The sequence below is a fragment of the Canis lupus genome, chromosome 28 (assembly GCF_048164855.1).
Source record: "Canis lupus baileyi chromosome 28, mCanLup2.hap1, whole genome shotgun sequence".
Lineage (NCBI taxonomy): Eukaryota > Metazoa > Chordata > Mammalia > Carnivora > Canidae > Canis > Canis lupus.
In genome coordinates, this window is record NC_132865.1 from 5,413,730 (window position 1) to 5,435,228 (window position 21,499).

Below are 21,499 nucleotides of genomic sequence, written 5' to 3' on the forward strand. Positions count from 1 at the left end.
TCATCTCTCCTACTGGACCATTTTGACCATTTTGTGGTCAAAATGCTCCATTTGGTACATATGTCAGCTTTTATTAAGGCATAGAAATTAAAATCAAATAAATACACTTTTAGGCTCATTTGAAAAAAGATTGGAAGAAATATCACAAAGCTTACACAACTTGGCTATATTTATTGATTTCTTAATTATCTGCTAAATTTTATAGGTGGGATATGAGACTTTACATTTATGAGACTTCCTCTGTGAAAAATGTTTATATTTAGGGCTGTCTAATTATCTCTGTATTTAATTGGGAAGGTGGCTATCTACTTCACTATAGTTTAAAAGAATTATTACACAGAGATAGTTTCATTTACCTAGTTCATTTATGTCATTCATGCAGCAAATAAATACATGAGTACTAGCCAAGCTCTGTGGTAGGATGGGAAGAACAGATATGGCCCCTCTTCCAGTTTAATGGGGGATATTGAGACATAAATTACACAATCGTTTGAACAAGTGCACAGCGCAGGGGCATGAGGACAATGCCAGAAATGTATCTGGTGCCATGAAAATATGTAATAACAAGATCTAACCTGGCTAGAGAAGACAGGAAAGGCATTCCTGAGACTTGATTGAGGTCTCAAAGTTGAACTTGGCAAGGGGTGGATCGGAAGAACATTCTAGACTAAGAAAACAGTACGTACAAAGCCTTTAGGAGGATTGAGTGTGGTGAGTGCAGGGAACTGAAACAAGGCCAGTGTGGTTAGAGTGGAAGTACTGATGGAGAAGTGGGTGTGGTGGATGTTCTCCAAAGACCCACCTCTCCCTCCAAAGAGCTATGCTTTTTTGACATTCAAGTCCTTGGATGGGTCCCCTCCCTGAATCTGGACTGACCCTGTGATTCAATTTTGACCTATGGAGTAAAGTAGAAGAGAGCTGAAAGACTTTGGAAACTAGGACGTTAGAGGTGTTGCAGCTTTTGCCTTGGTCTCTTATAAAGTGCACCCTGAAGAAAGTAACTTGTCCTGTCAGAATTTGAATGCACTGAGACTACCATGCTTTGAGGAATCCCTAACTAGACAGGTGGGGAGACTACACGGAAAGGAGGATGCCGACCAGCTCTCAGACCTGTGGATGAAGAAGCCATCTTGGATGCCCAGCCCAGTCGGGCCTTCAGATGACTCCAACCCAAGCCAAACTCTTACTGTAGCTGCATGATAGATTCTAGAACAATCCACAGAATCATGAAAGGTAGTATTAAACTGTTGTTTTAAGCCACTGAATTTTAGGGTGATTTGTTCTGCAGCAACTGATGACCAGAACAATAAGAATTGCTCAGTCCATGCAGGGTATTATTGGTCGTGTTGAGAAATTTTGCCTTCAGCAAAGGGTTGATCCAGTTAGATCTTTATTATTATCATTATTTAAACTGAAATATATTTGGCACACAATGTTACATTCATTTTAGGTGTAGAACACAGTGATTAGTATTTATGTTATGCTCTGCTCACCATATGTGTAGCTACCATCTGTCACCATACAACACTGTTACAGTACTATTGACTATATTCCCTGTGCTGAACCTCTTATCCGTGTGACTTCTTCATGCTGTAACTGGAAGCCTGTATCTCCCACTCCCCTGTCCCCAATTTTCCCACCCTCCTATCCCGTCCTCTCCACCCTCTGGCCACCATCAGTTTGTTCTCTGCGTTTATAGATCTGTTTCTGCTATTTGTTTTGTTTTTTAGATGGCATATGTAAGTGAGATCATACAGTATTTGTCCTTCTCTGTCTTATTTTACTTAGTGTAATATCCTCTTGGTCCATCCGTGTTGCCATAAATGGCAACACCGTTTTTTAATGGTTGAGTAGTATTCCATTGTGTGTATATGTGTGTGTGCATGTGTGTATGCACACCACATCTTTATCCATTCCTATGTTGATGGACACCTAGTTTGCTTCCATATCTTAGCTATTGTGAATAATGCTGCAGTAAACATAAAGGTGCATATATCTTTTCGAATTTGTGTCTTCATTTTGGGGGGTAAATACCCAGTAGTGGATAGAATTACTGGATCATATACTATTTCTATTTTTAATTTTTTGAGAAACCTTCATAACTTGTTTTCCACAGTGGTTGTGCCAATTTACATTCCCACCAACAATGCACAGAGGTTTCTTTTTCTCCACACCCACTGACACTTGTTTCTTGTGTTTTCGATACTAGCCTTACTGACAGGTGTAAGGGGATATCTCATTGTGGGTTTTTTTTTTTTTTTTAAGATTTATTTATTCATGAGAGATACACAGAGAGAGGCAGAGACACAGGCAGAGGGAGAAGCAGGCTCTATGCAGGGAGCCTGATGTGAGACTTGATCCCAGGTCCATGAGATCACCACCTGAGCCAAAGGCAGATGCTCAACCACTAACCCACCCAGGTGCCCCTCTCATTGTGGTTTTGATTTGCATTTCTCTGACTAGTGATGTTGAGCATCCTTACATGTGTGTGTTGGCCATCTGTATGCCTTCTTTGGAAAAAAATGTCTATTTTTATTATTTTTTATTTTTTAAATATTTTATTTTATTCATGAGAGACACAGGCAGAATGAGAAGCAGGCTCCGTGAAGGGACCCCAATGTAGGACTCGATCCCGGGACTCCAGGATCATGCCCTGAGCTGCAGGCAGGTGCTAAACCGCTGAGCCACCAGGGATCCTAATTTTTTTTTTTTTTAAGATTTTATTTATTTATTCATGATAGACACACAGAGAGAGACAGAGAGGCAGAGACACAGGCAGAGGGAGAAGCAGGCTCCATGCAGGGAGCCTGACGTGGGATTCGATCCCAGGTCTCCAGGATCGCGCCCCCGGCCAAAGGCAGGCGCCAAACTGCTGCGCCACCCAGGGATCCCCAGGGATCTTAATTTTATTATTTTTTAAATCACTCTATTTCTAGATTAGAGAATGAATGGGACAGGAGCAAGAGTTGATGAGAATAGATGACTTGAGGGGCTGCTGTCTGATTTAGGTGATAACCTGTGAAGATAGCATGGACTCAGGTCGTGGTAGGAGTGGAGAGACAAGATGATATTAAGGATGTAGATTAAAGATGGGTTGATGGTGGATTGGCTGTGAGAGTGAGAGGGAGGTGGCAAGGCTATCTCTCAGAGTTCTGGTGTCCACAGTCTGATGGTGTGATTGCCCACAGTGAGACAACACCAGATCATGAGCTTAGTTTAAGACATGTGGCATTTAAGAGTTTCAAATATCCAAGAAGAGATGATAGATGGGCAATTGCATCATAGGTGTAGAGTGGAGAAATGAGGCCTGGGCTGAAAAATATAAAATTGTGTCATTTGCCTATTGGTAACAGCTAAAAACATGGATGTTGGTTCAGAGCTTCCCAAGGCCCTACCGCTGTGCCACGCAATGTGCTGAGATAGAACGGACATGGGTTAAGATACTGGTTCTCCTCAGTCCTTAGAACAGCAGAAGCCTTTAGGCCAGAGGCCTCCCGCTCTGTGTAGCTATCGAAATATTGTCACTTTCTCTGTGTACTGGCATGTGCGGAAGTTTGGGAAGCTATATATGAGACTACTTAGGGAGAAAGAATAAAGTAAAAAGAAGAGAGAGCCTCGGACAAAGCTTTGAGAAACTCCAACATTCAGTAACTAGTTAGAGGGGGACGAGCCCCCAAGAAGGCTGATGAGTAGCTTCCAGGCAGGTAGGAGGAAAACCAAAAGACTCTAATATCACAGAATCAAAAAGAAGAGAACATTTCAAGCAAAGAGTGGTCAAGCAGGTCAAAAGCTGCAAGAAAGAGCGAATAGATAAGAACTCAAAAATGTCTTTTGAACATTAGTTCAAAGGTCACATTAGTGACCTCACTGAGAGTTGTTTATATGCGTTTATAGTGTTCATGTTGAAATCCTTGGTAAAGAATCAAAGAATTATTCACTTCCATCTAATGCAATATTCTAATGTAGATTTATTTTAATTTTAAAATCACTTTAAAGCGACAACTTGCAGGAAGAGGCTAATATTCTTTTATTCTGAAACACTTAGGTTTCCTCTGAAATATAATTAGAAAGGCCTTGCCTTTTTCTTTTCACCTTTGTTTCACTTTTTTAAAATGTGCAAATTTGAGATTGCTTGAGAGAATCTTTTCAGTGACCAGAAAATAAATTGACTTTTGGTGTAAGGGGTAAGTTATTTACTACGTACTCCAGTACTTCTTACTTAGAAACTGTCCAGTAAATAAGGTGTATTTTTAGTGATCCTCTCCTGTCCGCTACCTGGCGAAGTCTAAAGTTAGAAATGGTGCCTTAGTTTAAAGTGGGGCAAAGTTTCATCTCACTTAGAACTATGTTCTGCACTAGCCTAGAGTTTTATTGAGTGTTAGTTCAGGTTGCGATCACAGAATACCATACACTGGGTAGCTTAAGCACCAAGCATTTATTTCTCCCAGTTCTGGAGGTTGAGAGGTCCAAGATCAAAATGCCAACAGATCCGTGTCTGGAGAGCTGTCGTCTTCCAGGTGGCCGAGTGCTGACTCCTTGAATCTTCCTCACATAGTGGAAAGAGAGCACGAGAGCTTCCTCTTTCATTCCTTTATTTACGACACTAAACTCATGCATGAGGGGTCCACTCTTCTGACCTAATAACCTCCCAAAGGCCCCACCTTCAAATGCCTCTACCTTGGGGTTTAGAGGGTCTACCTGAATTTTGAGAGGACGTAGACATTCAGTCCATTGCACTAAGTTAGAGTTCTTGAATACATTTGGGCAGTCTATTAAATTTTGGAACCTCCTTGTGTCCTTGCAAAGTTTAGGGTTGGCTGTGGATTGGCAGGAAAAGATGATGCCTACCCGGACAGAGACCTTACACCTCATGTATAACCCGCTGTAAGATTGGATTAACTTTTCATTTTATTTGCCAAGGATTCTGAAGCCCACTGGAAGCCGGGTTCCCGCAATGGGTGGAAACAGATGTGGCACATTTGGGAGCAGCTACCTGACAGCCTCGATAGGGGTGTGCACCAGCCGTGGTGCTGAGTAGGGTCTTGCAGAGGCTTGATTTTGTGATCTGCTGAAGCTAATGCCACATTTAGGAGATTTTTTCAAATTGATTCTTGAATCAAAGTCTGCTTCGCTGAGGCCATGTCGTTAAGGGAAAATAGAGCCCAAACATGGTGAAGTGCACCTGCTTCCAGTTTCCCAGTACTGTGGCAAGCCCGTTTCCTATTAAGATCCTTTCCTATTATTTGGTGAGCATCAGTCTCCATGATTCTTTTATTCTATTTTATAATGCCTACATTTCCTCCTGGCTCTGCTCAGCATCTTTAATACATTTCATTCAGTCAGTCATCCTTTCAAATATTTGAATGCCTATTATAGTGTTCCAGATGCCTGGGAGCTTATGTTCCAGTTAGAGGCACATACATCGAGCACTATAATTTCAGAGTGAAGAAAATAAAGCAGCACATGAGGATGGAGAGTAACTGGCCACATGGGGAGTGTTTCAGATTGCTTCAGGAAAGATACCTCAGAGATGACAATTGCTCAGAGGCCTGGAAGATTAGCTGGAATCAACCACTGGAAGACAAAGGAAGAGGGTGCCAGGCAACTGGGACAGCAAGTATAAAACACACTGTTTCAAAACATAGAGGGCAGGGGGGTAGAGCCGAAGTGTGGCAGCAGGGATTGGGGGGACTGGACCAGGGAAGATGACACTGTGTAGGTCACCGTCAGAGATGTGGTTGCATTCTGAGAGTAATGGGAAGGCATGGAGGGTTTGGAACATAGGAGAGACATGAAATACTTAGTTTTTAAGAAAATCTTCCTGGGGGTGCCTGGGTGGTTCAATCCGTTAAGCATCTAACTCTTGATTTGGGCTCCGGTCATGATCTTAGGGTGGTGAGACTCAGCCCTGCATCGGCCTCTGTGTTGGGCGAGAACCTGCTTAAGATTCTCTCTCTCCCTCTGCCCCTGCCCCCATCTCTTAAAAATATGAAGAAAGAAGGAAAACGAACCTGGTTAGCATGTGGAGAATGGAGAATTGGATTATTGGGGAAAAATAAGAAGAGACTAGTAAAATATGATACTAAATGGGAGGCTCTTAATGTGGATGGTGCTCTGAACCAGGGTGGAAGTGATGGAAACGGTGGGACGTGGATTCAGGACATATGTAAGCCTCGAACAGCAGGACTTGCTGATGGATTGCATCAGTGGGAAGAAAGGAATCACAAATCTCCAGAAATGACCCCAGCAATGAGGAAAAAATTGTTTTTTTTTTTTTTTTTTTTCTAAGATAGACGAACAGGAGGAGTTAGGTATGTGGGGCAGGGGGAAGAAGGACAGTGGAAATCAATATTCTGTTTTTAGACACGTTGAGCTTGAAATACTTTTAGCCCTCACTTCATTGGAGGTATCGAGTAGGCAGTTGGACACACAAGTCTGGAGCGTGAAGGGACATCAGGGCTGGAGAGTAAATGTTGCTCACCAAGTATTTATCATCCGTGTACTAACACTTCACTGTGGCAAGAGGTGATGATCTCAATTTCCCATTTATTCCCAAGGACTCTGCATGTTGTTTTCAGGAATGTCAAACTTTTAGGGTAGAGCATTCTGTTAAAGTCTTGCAAGATTGCCAGATGGATGCAGATGTTAGCCGGATGACTACAGATGTTAGAGAGGAGAGCTAGCCAGATGGATGTTCATAACTCTCTTTGAGGGCGGTAAGCAACTATCTGGGAAGGGATCCAAATGGGGGAAAAGCAGACAACACTGGATCCAGCTATGAGCTCAGCTACTGTGTGTTTTACTTTTATAAGGATGAAGAGATGTTGCATACACTGGGAATGGCATTCCTTTAATAGCTCATAAGAGGAAATACATTCTACCTACTATTTTCTGTTCTTTTAAGAGAATTTCTCTATGTGGGTTGGGGGTAGGGAGATACATTGGAGTTTGTGTTGCTTTGGCACTTTTCTAGATTCTTTTCTTTCCCTGATTGATGTAAAGTGAATTTCTTTTTCTCTGCAAGAATTTTTAAAAAGCGAAAAAAATAGAAAGCATGGCTCCTCTTGGTGGCCTTCAGGTGAGTTTCTCAAGCACTGTATAACTAAATCCTTCTAGAGTCTCAGGGATGAGCTCACCACCAGTTACGGTTTAGCCTGTGGGACCTGCCACTTGAGTTCTCTCTGCCAGTGGCTAGCTGTTGACCTTAGAATAGTTATTCTACATTGCTATGCCTCAGTTTCCTACCTGAGAAGGAATGATTTAGTATGTTCCTTTTTGCTTTTTTGTTCTATGCCAGTTTTTCTTGGTGAGGGATCTGGACACACCTAGGAGAATATAGCTATAACTTTATAGGTGGTTGTCATGTTACCTCCCTCTTTTACTTCCACGGTCCCTCTGTCACTGAAATCCCTCTCCTATTTTCCTTTGAAAATTGGGAAGACAATATGTTGAACATCAAGGAGTATTATGTGACTCTTTTAGGCATTGGAAGCCCAAATGGCACGCAGTATTTTCTTCTGTAGGATGTATTTGTACGTGCCACATGACTGGTTAGGGCATTGTATCAAACCACGTGTTTGTAAAGGTAATGGCAAAATCTTTCTTTCTCCCATACGTTGTCAAGTTGAGATATTTAAGCTTGGTAGACTCATAATAGGGATTTTAAAACAGGATACTTCTTGTACGAAAGCCTCTAATTGTTCAACATTTGAACATGTGATTTCTACGGAGGGAGAATTTAGGGGAAGGTATGTGACAAGATGAAATTTTATAGTTTCGGAGATTTAAGTGCTAAGATTTCACAATCCAGAGGAAAAGCAACACATGGAGGTGATAGTAGATTTAAAGTGAGAAGACTTGCACAAACACCTGAGTTGTTATTAATCTTAGGCCATAGGATGTTTCCCCAAAAAACACTGATTTCTACTGAGCTGAATGAATTATACCCATTAATACAAAAGTATTTCAAAAATGCATAGGAAAACCATTTTTTGAATTTATATTTATAAGTATATTTATATTATATTTATATATATTTATATTTATATTATATTTATATATAAATAGTATTTTCAAATTTATATCACCAGAATTCTATTCTGGTGATTCTCTATGTAGAATACTTTGCCATGCTCAGTAAAAGAGTATTTGCATTTACTACCAGCCCTAAATTAAGACATAAGTTGTTGTTAAAGCTACCAGACATACCCGAATACAAGATGACCTAAGTGCCATATTTTAGAGCCTGCCCCACATCTCTGTGCAGGTCCATGTACTTACACCTTGCATTTCAGTGTGTTTGATTCGGTCCATTACTCCGGCCTGTCAAGGATTTAATGGGAGGGATCCTTCCTGTTCTGAAATGGAAAACACATCACTGTGCATATATGGTTTTACTTAAGACCATACTCGTTGCCTCATACTGGTATCATTTATTAGCCACTTCTAGTGTTTTCAAGGTAAGGGTATACTGTTTACTCCCTATGAGTAGATGAATAGGAAAGGGGTTTTGGAAACTAAAACATTCAAATTCTACCCATCCATCAAAGCCTTTTTTCTTTCGTAGAATCCTTTCTAATCTCTATTACTGGAAGACATATGTTCTCAAATATCTCTCCACATTTCCATTGTATGGAAGTATCCCTTGACATTTCCATTGTATATCTGTTTTTGTTTTTTGTTTTTTTTTTTGAGAGTATAGAAAGTGTGAGAGAGAGAGAGGAGAGAGTGAGCATGTATGAAGGGAGTAGAGGGAAAGGGAGAGGGAGAGAGAGAATCTCAAGCAGGCTCCATGCTCAGTGTGGAGCCGGATGCAAGACTTGATCCCATGACCCTGAGATCATGACCTGAACCAAAATCAAGAGTTGAACGCTTAACCAACTGAGCCACGTGGAGATGCACCTCCATTCTATATTTTAACATTTATGGTGTATATGAGCCCCTCAAAGGAGACAGTGAAGGAGATAGGATTCCTGTATCTTTCATCGCCGTGTCCCTTACATAGCCCCTGGCAAATGATCTAATACATCTAGGCACTCAACAAATATCAGTTGAATGAATGAAAGCAAGGAAGGATGGCATGATGGGGATTTTGAAGTCACTCGGGGAGTGAAGCTTTTGCAGCTCGAGTAACAGGAGAGTAAAAGACAAAGCGATCCCGCAGAGCAGATAGCCAGATATCCTTCCGTGTTAGAAATGCCCTCATGGCAAAGGAGGGAGCTCCAGGGCTGTACCCTCTGCTGGCTATAATGAGGAACTTACTCTCTTGGGTTAACTTCTGGAATTCTTTAGCAATCTCTGTATTTTGAAATGAAAGTTAATCCATGAGATAAAAATATCTAAGCACTAGAATTTAAGGGACTTATTCACTAAATATCTTTATACATTCATTGTATGCTTAGAAAATAAATATTGTGGTGAGAAGTTCATTTTATTTCATCTATGTGTCTGATTTTGCTTAGATATCTGGTGCATATGTGCCAGATTCGAAAATTGCTGAACTATTGACTTCATCTGGAATCTTTTAATCCCTAGGTCATTTTTCGAATAGGTGAAATATTTTAAGATAGGAAAATACTGAGTATAATGTTGTCATTCATCTAATTATGTCGGACCTTATTTGTTTGTTTGTGTGTTTATATATTTTAAGTAATCTCTGTGCCCAAAGTGGGGTTTGAACTCACAACCCTGAGATCAAGAGTGACATGCTCTACCAACTGAACCAGCCAGGTGCCCCTAATTATGTTGGACCTTACTTTTTGTGCCATGCTGTTTCATATATTTAAGCAAATAAAAGTACAGATCTGGTTGAACTTTTTCCTTTCCCATGTATTGAGGTCATTTTACCTCCTTATAGTCTCTCTTTTCTAAAATGTCTTGTAACAAATTTGAGACACAATTATATTTGAGTTCATTTTATAACCAATTTATAAATACTTGTAAACTGTAAGTTATCGCTTAGTTGTCTTAAAGGGGTGTCTCTTTTTCTTTTAGAAATGCACAGTCTTTAGAAATGTAGACATGTGGTGAAAATGAGCTGTCTAGAAGAGTGACAGAATGGGAATTCTTTACCTTCTTAGGCTATGGGAGTTTCTCGAGGCAAGTGCATTTTTTTTTTTTTTTGCCCTGGGAGCGCCAGTTTGTTTTTCTGTACTGAAAGTAGGTGTCTCTATTTTTCTTGAAACAACATGCCTTCTTGGAAGCAATATTGCAAATAACAAATTATGAATGCAGCCATGCTTATAAACAATATGATTTCACAAAAATCATGTCAGAAAAAAATTGCATTTTGGGGGGAAATAGAGATAAGCGCAGTAATTGATAAAGAATTGATAAAGAATTGATAAGGTAATTGATAAAGAATACATAACTTATTCACCGTCAATACTTGAAGAAAGCACTAGTGCCACAGGTGAAATGCATTATTAAAATGAGGCAGAAATATTGCCTTATGAGAAGTAGAGAAGCCGGAGCAGAAGCTTTTGTCATCCAGGAATTGGTCATTGGCAGGTCATCGGGCATTTCTTGCCAGCATCTCCAATTATGTGGCAGTGTTTTGACACAGCCCAAATGCCTGGGATCACTAAGGGAGGGGAAGACAACAGATTAATAGCTCAGGGTGGAATTCAGTGCTCATGACTGCCTGTTAGATAAGAACGCCCTGGGTGGCTCAGAGGTTTAACGTCTGCCTTCCACCCGGGGCGTGATCCTGGAGACCCAGGATCGAATCCCACATCGGGCTCCCTGCATGGAGCCTGCTTCTCCCTCTGCCTGTGTCTCTGCTTCTCTCTCTCTCTCTGTGTGTGTCTCTCATGAATAAATAAATAAAATCTTTAAAAAAAAAAAAAAGAACGCCCGGTTTGCTGGTGCCTTGGGTCCTGCCATGGGCACACAGGAGCCCTTGCAAGCAATATTGGAGGCATTTGGGATGTAGACTGATACTGGTTCCAAGCTGATATTACAGCCACACTCAATAAGGTTTGGCTGTTTTTCTAGAGCTGCTGTGTGGAGAAAGGATTTAATGGTAACAATTTAGAGAAAGGTTGCAGTATTGGAGGAGAGCTCAAGTGTGCTAGAATGACTGTACCACCACCCTCCTCTCTCCCGCTGCCACCACCCCGCACCCTGACACACACACTCTGCCTGAGTCAGAGTTAGATGCCCTCTGCTGTGCTCACAAAGCCCCTGTGCGCATCCTTATCAGAGCTCTTACCACACCAAGTTGTACTTGCCGTCTCACTGCCTTTCTGCCAGTAAGAACTCAGCTCTTTAACCCCGGGAGCCTGTCTCCTTCCCCTTGATGTTCCTGATATACATCTTGCACTGTGCCTGGTACACAATAGGTGCTTGCAACCCACTGAATGCTCACTAACTCCTGGGACCCCCCCCCCCCTCCAACACACACCCCTAGCGTGCCTGGCTGGCTGCTACTTTTCTCCTGATTTTAGCTGAAGGCCTCTTGACTTTCTCTGGCATCAGAGCTTGAGGCGGGGCTTATATCACACCTTCTCAGTTACAAAACTAGGTTTGCCCCGGAGCAGTAGTCCAACTTAGCAAATGAGCAAATCCATGTAGTGGATGGATTTGCACACTTCACTGCAGCATTCTAGTTCCCTAAGCCTTTAGGAAGCCCTTCTCCTGTACATGCTGGGGACGTTCCGGCATCACAGCTCCATGAAGTGTCTGGCCAGGTCTCCCCAACAGACAAGTAAACCGATAGCTACTTCCAGCTTTAAAACAAACATCGAATCCAGAGCATCTGGCAAATGCACCCATATGATTAAATTTGGCTCAACTCAGTGTTATATTCCATCCTCTCTGGTTTAACACTCTTAGGATCTACCCCCACACATATTCTCCACGTTTCTGACAATATATATTTCCAAACCCTTGCAATTCTCTTGGTGTATAAGCTGCTTCTCCCTGAGTCATGCTCTCTACTTGTCCTCCTGGAACATGTTGAGATCTGAGCTTAGTTATGGATGAGGACGAGTCTTAAGGAGAATGGCTGTCAATAGTGAGACAACAGCAGTTTTCCTGTGAGGGAAGGCTCATCTCTTCAAACGCAAGAAGAAAAGCTGCTTTCTACTCATAAAGGAGGCTAAAAGTGACTCAAGGGTTCTCAACTCCGCTTGGCCCTATTCCATGTTTCAGGGGTCCACTCGTTTGCACAGTGTTCCAGCTTTTACATGAAAGCATGGTAAGGCTGTGGATTTACCTGACATTATAGTTTTGCAATCTATACAATTACATCTGTGTTTGATTTACGGCAGTGTAAGCCCTGTGACAATTGGAAGTAAGGGATATTTGAGGGCTACTATAGAAGTTCTCTGGTTCTCTGACCATAACTTAAGCGTTTAAAGACCTGAGCTTCTCCTTTTGTTTCTGCAAATGCTCCAGTGTTTTCATGGGAATCCACCCTATATCACAATCTGAAAATCTGAATAATAATTGTTGCTTCTGTAATGGTCTAGTGAAGGAGCCACAAACGTCACAGTCATCTGCAGGGGATAATCGGATTCATCAGGGTGCTGCTGTGCGTCACCAGTCACTGCCATACTGTGTCCCATGGTAAAAGAGCTCAGCACTGCATTTAAGCACAAGGCATGACCAAGCCATTTCTCCAACCCTATGTTTAAAAAAAGATTTATTTATTTGAGAGAGAGAGAGAGAGGGAGAGAGAGAGTGAGCAAAGGGAGGGGTAGAGGAAGACAGTGAGAATCTCAAGCAGACTCCCCACTGAGCACGAAGCCAACGTGGGGCTTGATCCAATGACCCTGAGGTCATGACCTGAGCCAAAATCAAGAGTCGGATGCCCGGCCAACTAAGCCACCCAGGTGCCCCCTCCAATCCCATTTTTGAGGGTCAGTTTCCTGGGATTATACTTGGCATGAGTTTTTGTGTCAGTTAAGACCTAAAGATAGAAACCACTCATATGAATATAATAGATTAGGTATGAAGTTGTTACCTAGGTAACTAAAAGGTACAAATACTATCCTGAGGTGCCAAGTAGGTAATCAAATGCAGGAAGCAGCTACCATGAGGTCTGGGCCAAAAGTCCAGAGGGAAGTGATTGGAGTCACTAAGATGTAGTCATTTAGAGGTGGGGTCCTATGGAACTGAGACATGACTTCTAAGAGGCACCAGCCAACTGGTCCTGATGTCCCTGAGCTCTGGAGAAAGACTTTGTACACCTGGGAAAAGGGCTGTCAATCCCTCCTTCCTCCCTGAACCTTGTCGGCTCCCTTTGTCACCTCCTGTGAATGCAGCCTGCAGCCAGCTGGCAAAGCTACAGTGTGGTCTGCAGAGTTCCAGCTCAGGCATGACAAAGCAGAGGAAGGTAGGTTGGGAGCTAAGGGTCAGTAACCTAATAGGTAGCACGTTTACCTTCCATGCTGACGTCAGCCAGATGGAACCTTCTGAGTATGTCATGGTTCTAGAAGAACCCAGGAGTCTCACAGAATAGATTTATGCCTGTGGTTTCACAGAGGGGAGGAACAGAAGGTGGTCCTCCCCCTTCTTGGTGCACACCTGCAGGGGAGACGTCTTACCCTGGAAGCAGAGAACCCACCCAGCCAGGCTCACTGTCCCTCATCCATGGTCTCCACCAAGATCCTAAGGAGGAGAAAAAGCTGGCGGGGCTTTCCGCACAGGCTGGTCCTTTATGCTTTTCTTGCTCATGCTGTAATCAGAGTGTCCTAAAATATCTCTCATTTTAATTGGATGTCGTTTTTCAATTTTGATACCACATCTTTCTTTGTCAAGGGCCTGAAGGGGTGAATAGAAAGTGTGCGTTGGTGAAGTAAGTGAATTAAACTGGAAAATATTGCCACTGAAGAGACTTGGAAAGGAAGAACTGAGCTAAGAGAGGTCAGAGCAATCCAGCAAAACAATTTGAACCTTTAAAATGCTGGAGGATATATCTGGTAAAAAAAAAAAAAAAAAAAAAGAAAGAAAAGAAGTCTGGATTAATACACTAGGATGAATTAGCAGGATGAGGGGTTTGTTTGGCATAAAATAGACAAATTAGGTGTTGATGGTGGGAAAATGTAATTTGATCACCTGTGGGTTTACAGGATAATAATGGTTCCTTTGGAGGGTTTCAGGAAGACCATTATGTATGCCTCGTGATCCATATTCTTTCATTTTGTCTCTTTTACGAGTCTCAGTTTTTCTATGAAGTTTTTATTACCATGAGTGGATTCTTTTTTTATACTCTGTCCGATTTTTTTTTTTTATTTTCCGTCTTCTTTCTCCTCATCCTCTTCCCTTTTAGCTCAGATCTGATTCTTGTCTGTGTGTTTCTACAGAATTCTCACTCGTCATTACATATTTTGCTTGCATTAAATTATTCACTGAGGGAGACAATGGTTATTGTGGAGAAACCTCTGGGAGTGGAGTCAGCTCTTGCCTTTGCTGAAGGCTGGATACAAATCTGTTCAAAAGTTAGAATCTCCAGGCCTCGGTTTTCCATAGGTTGAAGAAATTAGACTCTGTAATTCCTAATATTGCTTGAATTTCTAACAGGGAATATAATTCTGGAATTTTGAAGGAATGTTTCAGGACTGGGGACTCCTGGTCTAACAAATACTGCTCACATGGAGGAAAAGAGATTTTTCACTTAGGCAAACCCCATGGAGAAAACGACCATTGTTTAAGTAATAAGTCTCTTCCAAAATGAAGACTTTTTGTGACTCTTGATATCTAAGGATCCTGAGTTCTGAGATTACAGTGGGCTTTTTATCCAGGCCAGAAATTTGAAATAGGTATGATAGTTGTGATCTGTTGACTTTTAGAGTGAAAAGAGAGAGAATGAACAATCTAAATTGCCAGTTGTCACTAACAGTAGAATGTATGTCTGCAATTAAAAGTCCCTTACAAAAAGGAGGTGGGGTTATAGGTGAAGGGTTGTTTTTTTTTGTGTTGTTTTTTGGGGTTTTTTTTTTGAGGGAGGGAGGTTAAAGTACAAGACATATCTCTGTATCAGCTTAGGGCTGAAGTAATGGACAGAAAATTGAGACAACAGGCCTGGAAGCACTGTGTAGTGGAGCAATTAGGCTGCAGCATCTGTCATTCTATTGATCTCTTGGATTGATTCCATTTATCTGGTGGGCCAGGCCAGTGTCTCCCGACTACCTCCCCTCTGTCAGTGCGTATTTGGAGGGTGTTCCTCTATATAGTAGAGACCCTTTCTTAAGGGAGACTTACTTGGATGTTAGGACCCAAGCTCCTTCCTCTTCAGTGAGAGCAGCAGAGAGATAGATGTGTCTGAGTGATTCCCTCGTCCATCCATCCATCCATCCATCCTTCCTTCCTTCTTTCCTTCCTTCCTTCCATCCACTGATTCAATGAATAGTCACTGAGCATCTCTCATAGACCAGGCACTGTGACAAGCACTGGTGAGTCAGTCCCGAACAAGCCCAACAGACTTTGGTCTCATGGAACTTAGAGCGTCTCCCATCTTAAATTTCTGATCTTTCTTCTTTCCCCTTCCCTCCCCTCTCAAGCCTCCAAAAGATTCAAGTATATTTTTGTCATAATCAAAAGCTATTTTTTTTTTTTGATGGTTAAAGATTATGTGTGGCACAAATCCTAGAGAAAAAATTCACGGGGTTTTGTTGGCTGTGATGCACTGTAAATGCTTTTTTAAGGTCCCCTATTGGGATTTTTAGATTCCTTGGAGCAAAGCTTTGGCCTGTTGAAGTAGGTGAGCTTTACTGGCCATTTATGTATACGGCAGTGTGTGGCCTCCTCCCCTCATCCTCAATGACTTGTTTTCTTTGTGAAATTCTCTTGTCTTTAAATTTCTTTTCTGTCATATTATGTAAGATAGACACCTGGGATTATGGGAGAACTACTTTATGTTACTTCATAAGAAAAAGGCCAGCGAAGAAATGGCTTTTATTAATAATGCTACTAATTATTAATATAACATTTATTATTATACACCAGGCAGTGTGTCTAGAATTTCTAGTGAGGTATGTATTTGTTTTTCCAGAACAATATCTTCTTTATTGAGATCTGATAAAGTAATCTGCAAATTGCAAGGGCTCCAATGTACTGTTGACTCATTGTTCCTTTAACCTGTTTTTTTTTTTTTCTTGATTAATACATGACAAGCCACTCTGGATCAACTTCAAATTCTTTCAAGGATTTAGAGCTATTTTTATAATTTAAGACATCTATAGATTCTTTTCAAGTTTAGTACTTGGCAGTGTTCTGGTACACGCCTCCCAGAAATCTATGTGTATTGTCATTTCAAAGTGGCCTCTTTTGGAGCCTGACTGCTGTGGACTTCAGCTTATTGTGAATTATTTATTATTATTTTTAAAAAAGATTTATTATTTGTTTTAGAGAGAGAGCATGTGCATGCAAGTGGGGGGGAGGGGCAGAGAGAGAGCATCTCAAGCAGACACCTGCCCTGCTGGGGCCCACCTGGGGACTCGATCCCACAACCCTGAGAGCATCACCTGAGCTGAAACCAAGAGTCGGAGGCTAAACAGACTGAGCTACCCCAGGTGCCCCTTATTATGAATCACTTAAATGAGTAGCACTTATTGCTAATCCTTTGCTAGTCTAAAAAAATTCTATATGATAAACCTCAAGGATGCCAGATAGTAATATGTAGATTTTAAACATACCATGTGTGCTATACTTTAAAAATGCCAGAGTTCAGAATCTAATTCAGTGGATAGAAAATCTCTGTTTCAGAAATAACTCTTCAGTTCCCTTTAGAAATCCCATTCCAGGGGCACCTGGGTGGCTCAGTCAGTTAAGCATGTCTTAGGTTCAGGTCATGATCCCGGGGTCCTGGAATCAAGCCCCAAGTGAGGCTCCCTGCTCAGTGGGGAGTCTGCTTCTCCCTCTCCCTCTGCTGCTCCCCCTGCTTGTGCTCTCTCTGTCAAATAAATAAATAAATACAATCTTTTAAAAAAAGAAATCCCATTCCAGAGTAGTATATCTAGATTCCTTTTCTCAAACCTTCACAACAATATATACCTCTGGTAGATGGGCATGATTCTGAAACTGAGCTTCCGTCCTTTACACAATCAGGCAAACTTAGGATTCAAAATACTGTGTGTGTGTGTGTGTGTGTGTGTGTGTGTGTGTTCTAGCAATTTTCTTTTCTTTTTCTTTTTTCTTTTTTAAGATTTTAGTTATTCATGAGAGACAGAGAGAGAGAGAGGCAGAGACACAGGCAAAGGGAGAAGCAGGCTCCATGCAGGTAGCCTGACATGGGACTTGATCCCTGGTCTCCAGGACCAGGCCCTGGGCTGAAGGCAGGCGCTCAACTGCTAAGCCACCTGGGCTGCCCCTTTTGTTTTCTTTTTAAAGGTTTATTTATTTATTTATTTATTTTAGAGAGAGAGAAAGAGCACAGAATGGGGAGGGACAGAGGGAGAGGGAGAGAGAGGATCCCAAGCCGACTCCCTGGCGAGGATGGTGGATCCTGACCCAAAACCTGGGGTCAGATACTGCCAAAACCTGCCAAGAGTCAGATACTCAACCAACTGAGCCACCCAAGCGCCCCTATTCTGGCAATTTTCAAACACACACAAAAGTAGTTAGAGCAGAATGACCTTCTGTGTCATCATATTTCTTCATTACCAACATTTTGCTAATCTTGTTTCATCTCTTAACCCATTTTTGTCTTAGAGAATTTATTTATTTATTTTTAAAGATTTTATTTATTTATTCATGAGAGACGCAGAGAGAGAGGCAGAGACACAGGCAGAGGAAGAAGCAGGCTCCATGCAGGGAGCCCGATGTGGGACTTGACCCCCAGACCCAGGATCAGGCCGTGAGCTGAAGGCAGATGCTCATCCACTGAGCTGCCCAAGCATCCCTGTCTTAGAGAATTGAAGCTAACTCCCAGACATCATATTTTTTACTCATAAATACTTAAGTACATTTTCTGAATTTTTAATGTTCAGGTTAAAAATTTGAGATACAAATGTGTTGTTTGTTTTTGTTTTGTGTCTGAAATTAGCTTTGTTCCATGTCGGTAAGTTTAGTTTTCCTTCATTCACTTTTGTCTCTCCTTAACTGCCACCAGAAATTTTTGTTGTTGTCATGGCCAGCGGTTACATACTGGCCCCTTTGTAAACACAGCATGGCAACTGCACACTTTATGGGTATGTATAAGTGATTTTAAAACTTTGCTCTCGTTGACTATTTCTCTTTCTTGGTAATCAGATCATGAGCGGGAAGATTTTTACTTTAGGCATGAATCATCACTTTCCCATTATAAGCTCTATGAGTTTATGTAGGAACAGAGTGGGTATGTTGAGTATAGTCTGGTAAAAGGAAACTGGATCATTTGGGCAGACCAAGGCAAACATGAACGAATGAATGAATGAATGAATGAATTTAAAGATCTTATTTATTTATTCATGAGAGACACAGAGAGAGAGGCAGAGACACAGGCAGAGGGAGAAGCAGGCTCCCTGCAGGGAGCTCGATACAGGTCTTGATCCTGGGACCCCAGGATCACACCCTGAGCCAAAGGGAGACACTCAACCACTGAGTCACCCAGGCACCCTGGCAAACACAATTTAGATTTTATCAGAGTAAGAATTATTCTACTTCACAATGTAGTCCCATGTGTGTTGCATGCTCTGAAACTTGGATGAGTTGGCTAGCTTTAAAAACATAAATACAAGAATGAGGTCATTTTTGATAGTTCCTGCCTTACTTCTGTTCCCTGTGATACCACTGGCTCTGATGCAGTGACTGGTAACCTTTTCAGCGGAACTTCCACCTCCGTATACAGCCATCGCCAGTCCTGATGCCAGTGGTATTCCAGTAATAAATTGCCGTGTGTGCCAGTCTCTCATCAACTTGGATGGCAAGCTTCACCAGCATGTGGTTAAGTGCACGGTTTGCAATGAAGCTACGGTAAGTGGGGCTTTCCATTAATAAAGCCTAAACTGTTAGCTGACATCTTCTCTCTAAGGGAGATACTCCAGTAGTGTTCCTGAGAAAGGTAGATGTGGGCTTGATACAGATATGGCCATATTTTCTCATTCTCTTTTATCATACAAAGATGTCTCCAGGTATTTAAAGCTAATTCCATTGCAAAAATTTCCTGGTGAATTGAAATATAATGCCATTTGGCCCTTTACTTTCTAACATGAGACTGACCCTAGTCGGGTATTTATAAGTATCTTGTCTATCCACATCACAACTAAATCCATTTTGATTTTCACAAAAATGATGACATACCAAATTTCACTTTAATGCAGGCTTTGCAGCTTACTGTGTCAAAAATTATTTAAATTTTCTTTACATCTATAGGATGTTGTATGGTTTTTCTGGGCTTAAGTTCATTCATTTATTATTGATATCTGTGCCAATGTGTTTGCAAATAGCTTGGCATTTAATTCTATTTGCTTGATGGTAATTTAGAGAAATGTTCAAAACTTTTGAAGGGCACTTTTTTAACTGAAACTTAAGAAGAACAACTACATTTTAAGTAATAGTTTTACAGTTTCAAGTAATGACCTCCTAAAGTGTATACTGGTTAGATTAAATATATTTCCACTTTTATGGTTAGGCTTTATTTTTAAAATTTCAATCTCTTGCAAAATCTGCAATTAAACATTAAATTTAAATATTAAAATAATATTTAATTGCTGGTATTTGTGTATTTTTCCTTTTCAGAAAAGCCTTAAAAAAAGTCAACCAGAGATTATTGTGCCTCTCAGAGCCATGAAACATATGTACTGGGCTTTATACATTTTATAAAAAAGTCATAAAATAAAACCTTAAGTCATGAAACAACATATTTCATTGTAAATATGTATTTTTCATAAGAGACATCATTTGGAGATGAACTTTACTGTGTAAATAGAGGCGATACCTACAAAACCAGATATTTTCTTTCTTTCTTTCTTTCTTTCTTTCTTTCTTTCTTTCTTTCTTTCTTTCTTTCTTTCTTTCTTTCAAGATTTTTTTTATTTATTCATGAAAGACAGAGAGAGAGAGAGAGAGAGAGAGAGGCAGAGACCCAGGCAGAGGGAGAAGCAGGCTCCATGCAGGGAGCCCGACGTGGGACTCGATCCCGGGTCTCCAGGATCACGCCCTGGGTCGAAGGCAGGCGCTAAACCGCTGAGCCACCCAGGGATCCCAAAACCAGCTATTTTCTTTTTAGGTTGAACACTCACTGGCAAATTTAGCATTAACCTCCATGGTGCTCATTTTGGAGCTAGCAACCAAATAAGAGTTGTCAGGCATAGATGGCAATTAAAAAATAATAATAATAAAAAACACAACAACCCAGTACTTTGGATTTGATGTTAGTGTTGATTTTTTTCTCTTATTCGGTCACCCCTACAAACTTTTGTTCTTTAATGAGTAGAAAAAAAGTTTTAAAGCCTTCGATTTACCCTTGGAAGTGAACAGAACAAGCTATGGATTTAGCCAACAGCCTCAATCTGGCTACTCAGAAGTTCATTATACTGGAACAATAGGATTTGGGTATAAATAAGCTATTTCTGGACACAGAGTAAGTTATGCTGACATTTTTATATCATTAGAACTCCTGTTAAATAAGGAAATATAAGTATTTCTCAATATTCTACAGAAAATGAATATTTTCTCTAATATTTAATCTAATAATTACATTGCCTTGTGTGGAATCAGTTATATTACAGGGAAGGAAAAGAAGGGAAAATGTGTGTGAAGAGTGCTTTAACAGATGACTTGCCAATGTTTGCAATGTGATATGATCTTAAATTTATGAGTGAAGATGTGTTAGGCAACTAGCAGCTTCTCTGGAGAAATTCTGGGTTGAAAAGAAGAGGTAAATGGACCAGGGTCCAACAGAGCAGCTCCCTTCTGTTCATGGTCACTATCCCTTGCTCAGTTTCACTGTAGTTCATCCTCATGTCACCTAAAACAGGAGATCACTGTGTCTGTTCTCCTGGGTAGCCAACTCTGGTTGGATCCTGACATTCCTAAGGAGATTAAAAAAATGAAATATAACAAAGCAAAAAAAACACAGCTAATGAAGTCCTTATTTCAGTAGATAAAATTGGGAGAGGAAGGAGAGAAGGTGGGGGAGAGAAAAGATGGACAGATTTTAGAAAGACTTAGGGAATCCAGAATTTCAAATAAAGGGAAAAAGCAATTTCTAGGACAAGTTAATAGAAAAGTTGAGACGTTCTGGAGGAATAGTAGAGGTAACTGGCTGTGTGATTGATTATGAGTGAGATCTGGAGGCTGATGAACTGGGGTTTGCATCCTAGTTCTGCTACTTGGTAGCTATCAAGATAAGTCCTTGGGACTTACCTTCCCCACCCTGTGGTTTCCATATATAGAATGGTATTATAATAATAACATCTACCTAATAGGGTTGCTCTTGGGATTACAGGGGTAAAGTGCCCAGCACAGCACCAGACAAATACAAATTCATTTTACTAAGTAAGAATATTAGAACTTATGCATAAAGACAATGCCATTTTCACCCCTGTTTCCCTGAAGATCAGACATGGGAGGC

At 41.0% G+C, this 21,499-nt stretch overlaps 1 protein-coding gene across 1 annotated transcript in view; it reads left to right on the forward strand.

Moving 5' to 3' along the window:
* The window catches only part of PIP4P2 (phosphatidylinositol-4,5-bisphosphate 4-phosphatase 2), a 55,727-nt gene that overhangs the window by 3,138 nt on the left and 31,090 nt on the right, over positions 1-21,499 (forward strand). Inside the window, exon 2 of the mRNA XM_072803961.1 lies at positions 18,749-18,897. Within this exon, the coding sequence (XP_072660062.1) occupies positions 18,749-18,897 (149 nt within the window). The remainder of the gene's footprint in view (positions 1-18,748; positions 18,898-21,499) is intronic.